The 2,845-nt window shown below is 25.2% G+C and overlaps 1 protein-coding gene across 1 annotated transcript; it reads right to left on the bottom strand.

The window, feature by feature from the left end:
• Positions 1-556: 556 nt before the first annotated feature.
• On the bottom strand, positions 557-1,822 carry LOC114132204 (uncharacterized). The gene has a single exon (XM_027997597.2). It carries the CDS (start codon positions 1,391-1,393, stop codon positions 704-706), a length of 690 nt encoding a protein of 229 aa, XP_027853398.2. The 5' UTR covers positions 1,394-1,822; the 3' UTR covers positions 557-703.
• Between the last annotated feature and the right edge of the window lie 1,023 nt (positions 1,823-2,845).

A 2,845-nucleotide genomic window follows, 5' to 3' on the forward strand; every position in this document is an offset into this window, starting at 1 on the left:
TATTAGCAAAATATTATTAAATTTACTTAGTATTATTTAATGAAAATGTTTATATTTATTTAAATTGTATACTATTTGCCTAACTTACTACTGCCTATTTTATATAAATATATTTTTTTTTTAAACAGAAAATGGAAAAATTACTTTAAAGTTTAATTTGTAAGCAAATACATATTTACCGATTCAAACAAAATTAGGATTGAAACAATGAGATTTTAGTTTATCGACTATTGTAAACCTATATAGTATATTGTGAATTTTTGTATTATTTTATATAATATTTTTTTAGTCTCACTTTCAGGGTATTAATGTCAAATAAAAAATATTGGCACCTAATATTATAATCATAGTAAGTATAGATAAGAATGTAAGAATACCTAAAAAATGGAAAATGGTGTGGTTTGTACCGACATTGTATATTTTAACTATTTTTTTATTATTATACTATGTAAATTTATTGACCCTTTAATATATTCTTATATTGAGGTTATATTTTTTTGAAATTATTTATTATGTATTGTTATTTATTAAACGAAAATAAAAAAAACATTTAAAATATAAATAAAATTATTTTTATTTATTTATTTTATAAAATATTATACAAAACAGACTACATTTTATTCTTACATGCAATCATTTTTAATTTGGTTTCAACATTTTGTAATAATAATTATATACAATTAATTGTGTATAAACATAAGATTTAATTTATTGATAATAGTGATTTTAATTTTTCATCTGTACACATTTCTAATGCAGTAATTCCATCCTCATCTTGAATATTTATTCTTGCACCCTTACTAATTAAATATTTGCAAATCTCTTCATAACCACAAGAAACAGCATAGTGTAAAGCTGTTTGGCCTGTATTGTCTTGAAAATTAACATCAGCTGAATGATTTTCTACCAAAAGTTTCAATATGTCTAAATCTCCACGATCTGAAGCCCAATGGATTGGTGCCATTCCCATACAATCATTAACATTTACATCACCTATAAAAGTTTGTATTTTGTTTAAGTCTCCATCTTTAACCCAGTCACTAATGGTTTTTTCATTTTCTGGCAGTGGTTTTTCATCATTGGCAAATGTACTAACTGTTACCCATCCAGTTTTTTCTGTTTCTAAGTTTGGATTAATAGACGTTACTAAATTTATGTATGATGTCATAGCTTCTTCTTTAGTCATTGCACCCATTTCAGACCAGGCATACCATTTTTTACGGCCTTTTAGGTCATATATCGGAGGTTTAGGTTGAGTACATGGACCTTCTAATGCTTGCTTATAAAATCCATACAATTTAAGCTGTATGTCAACATCAGATAAATTAGATCCAGAAATAAATGAGACAGCTTTATCAAACTGAGCAGATAAACTTTTAGAATTAAAATCCATTACTTAAATTATGTTATATACTAATAGGTCTATAATATTAAAAACAGGAATTTTACTTATGGAACAACAATTATTGATAATCAGCTGTTTTGAGAATCAATGTTTGCCCGTCTAATTCATGTTTATTATTGTTTAAAACATTTTCGTATCCGCCCGGTGTAGAAAACTGAACAAATCCGTAACCCTTTGACAAACCAGTAGTGTGATCGAACAAGACGTCTGCAGAAGCAACGTGACCGAATGATGCAAAATATTTACGAAGTTCTCGGCTACTAACTGTCCACGGCAAATTTCCAACGAAAAATTTGGTCAATTTTGACATTTTATATAAAAAAAATTAAAAATTAACTTTGGAAATACTATTGTAACTAAAAAGAACACGTTTTTTTAACCCGAAGTTAAAGCGATAGTCTGCGATACGGCAATACTACAGTAACCAATAGCTATATTTCAGCGACAAAATCTCATCTTTGCTGATAACAAAATCATAACATCTGTTTCTAAAACGCAAAGAGGTTATACAAAAATATGATATTTGGAACAATTATTTTGTGGAACAAAAGTCTATTGGAACATGTAATTTATGGAACAATATGCCATATCCCCATAATATTTAGGTAGTTAATTTAATAAATTTATTCTAATGTTAAAAATACAGATTAAGCTGTTAAAGCATAATAGCTAATAATATTACAGTTTTATACTTTAAGTTTAATGAGAAAAATTACATTTCTTATCCTAAGCCAGTTTTTTAAAAATGTAATACCCACCTTCACCTACTCTTGAAGAACTAATTCACAGTGTTTCAGGTGAATACTGATATTTATTTTTTAAAATTTCTAAATACATCATAATATAAATCAATTATCTATTTTTTAATTTAGTTTGTTTTATGTCTGACGTTTGAGAGAATATTACATTCTTTTAATTATAAGAATTACTCTAAATCTCCATTTATTAATATATTAATATATTATTATACTACTATAGTAAAAATGTACAATATAATGTATTCTAACTTCAGATAAAAAGTCAGAACTCGTTTTTTACAATCAGGAGCTCAATACAAAAACAACTCATAGACTATAAGGTCATTAATATACCTGATGGCTTATACTTAGTATAAACTATAAGGTCTATACAAATACTTCATAAGAAAAAAATCATTCTTTATTTACCTAATAATATTATGAATTTTAGAATTAATTAATAATATTAATTTTAGAAAGTTGAAACATTCCACTAGGTACTACTTATTATCATTATTTCAATTTAAAACAAAAATACAAGATTCATTATAAATGTACTAAATAAATATAAGTTCAAAATTATTGAAAAATCTTTTTTTTTTATAAACGTTTGAAGTTCAAATTATGACGTCTTTTTCCTTGGTTTTAATTTTATTTTTTTTATCACCGCCCTGGAATTTCCCGGTACTTGATAATTTATATA

Source organism: Aphis gossypii, chromosome 3, assembly GCF_020184175.1.
Source record: "Aphis gossypii isolate Hap1 chromosome 3, ASM2018417v2, whole genome shotgun sequence".
Lineage (NCBI taxonomy): Eukaryota > Metazoa > Arthropoda > Insecta > Hemiptera > Aphididae > Aphis > Aphis gossypii.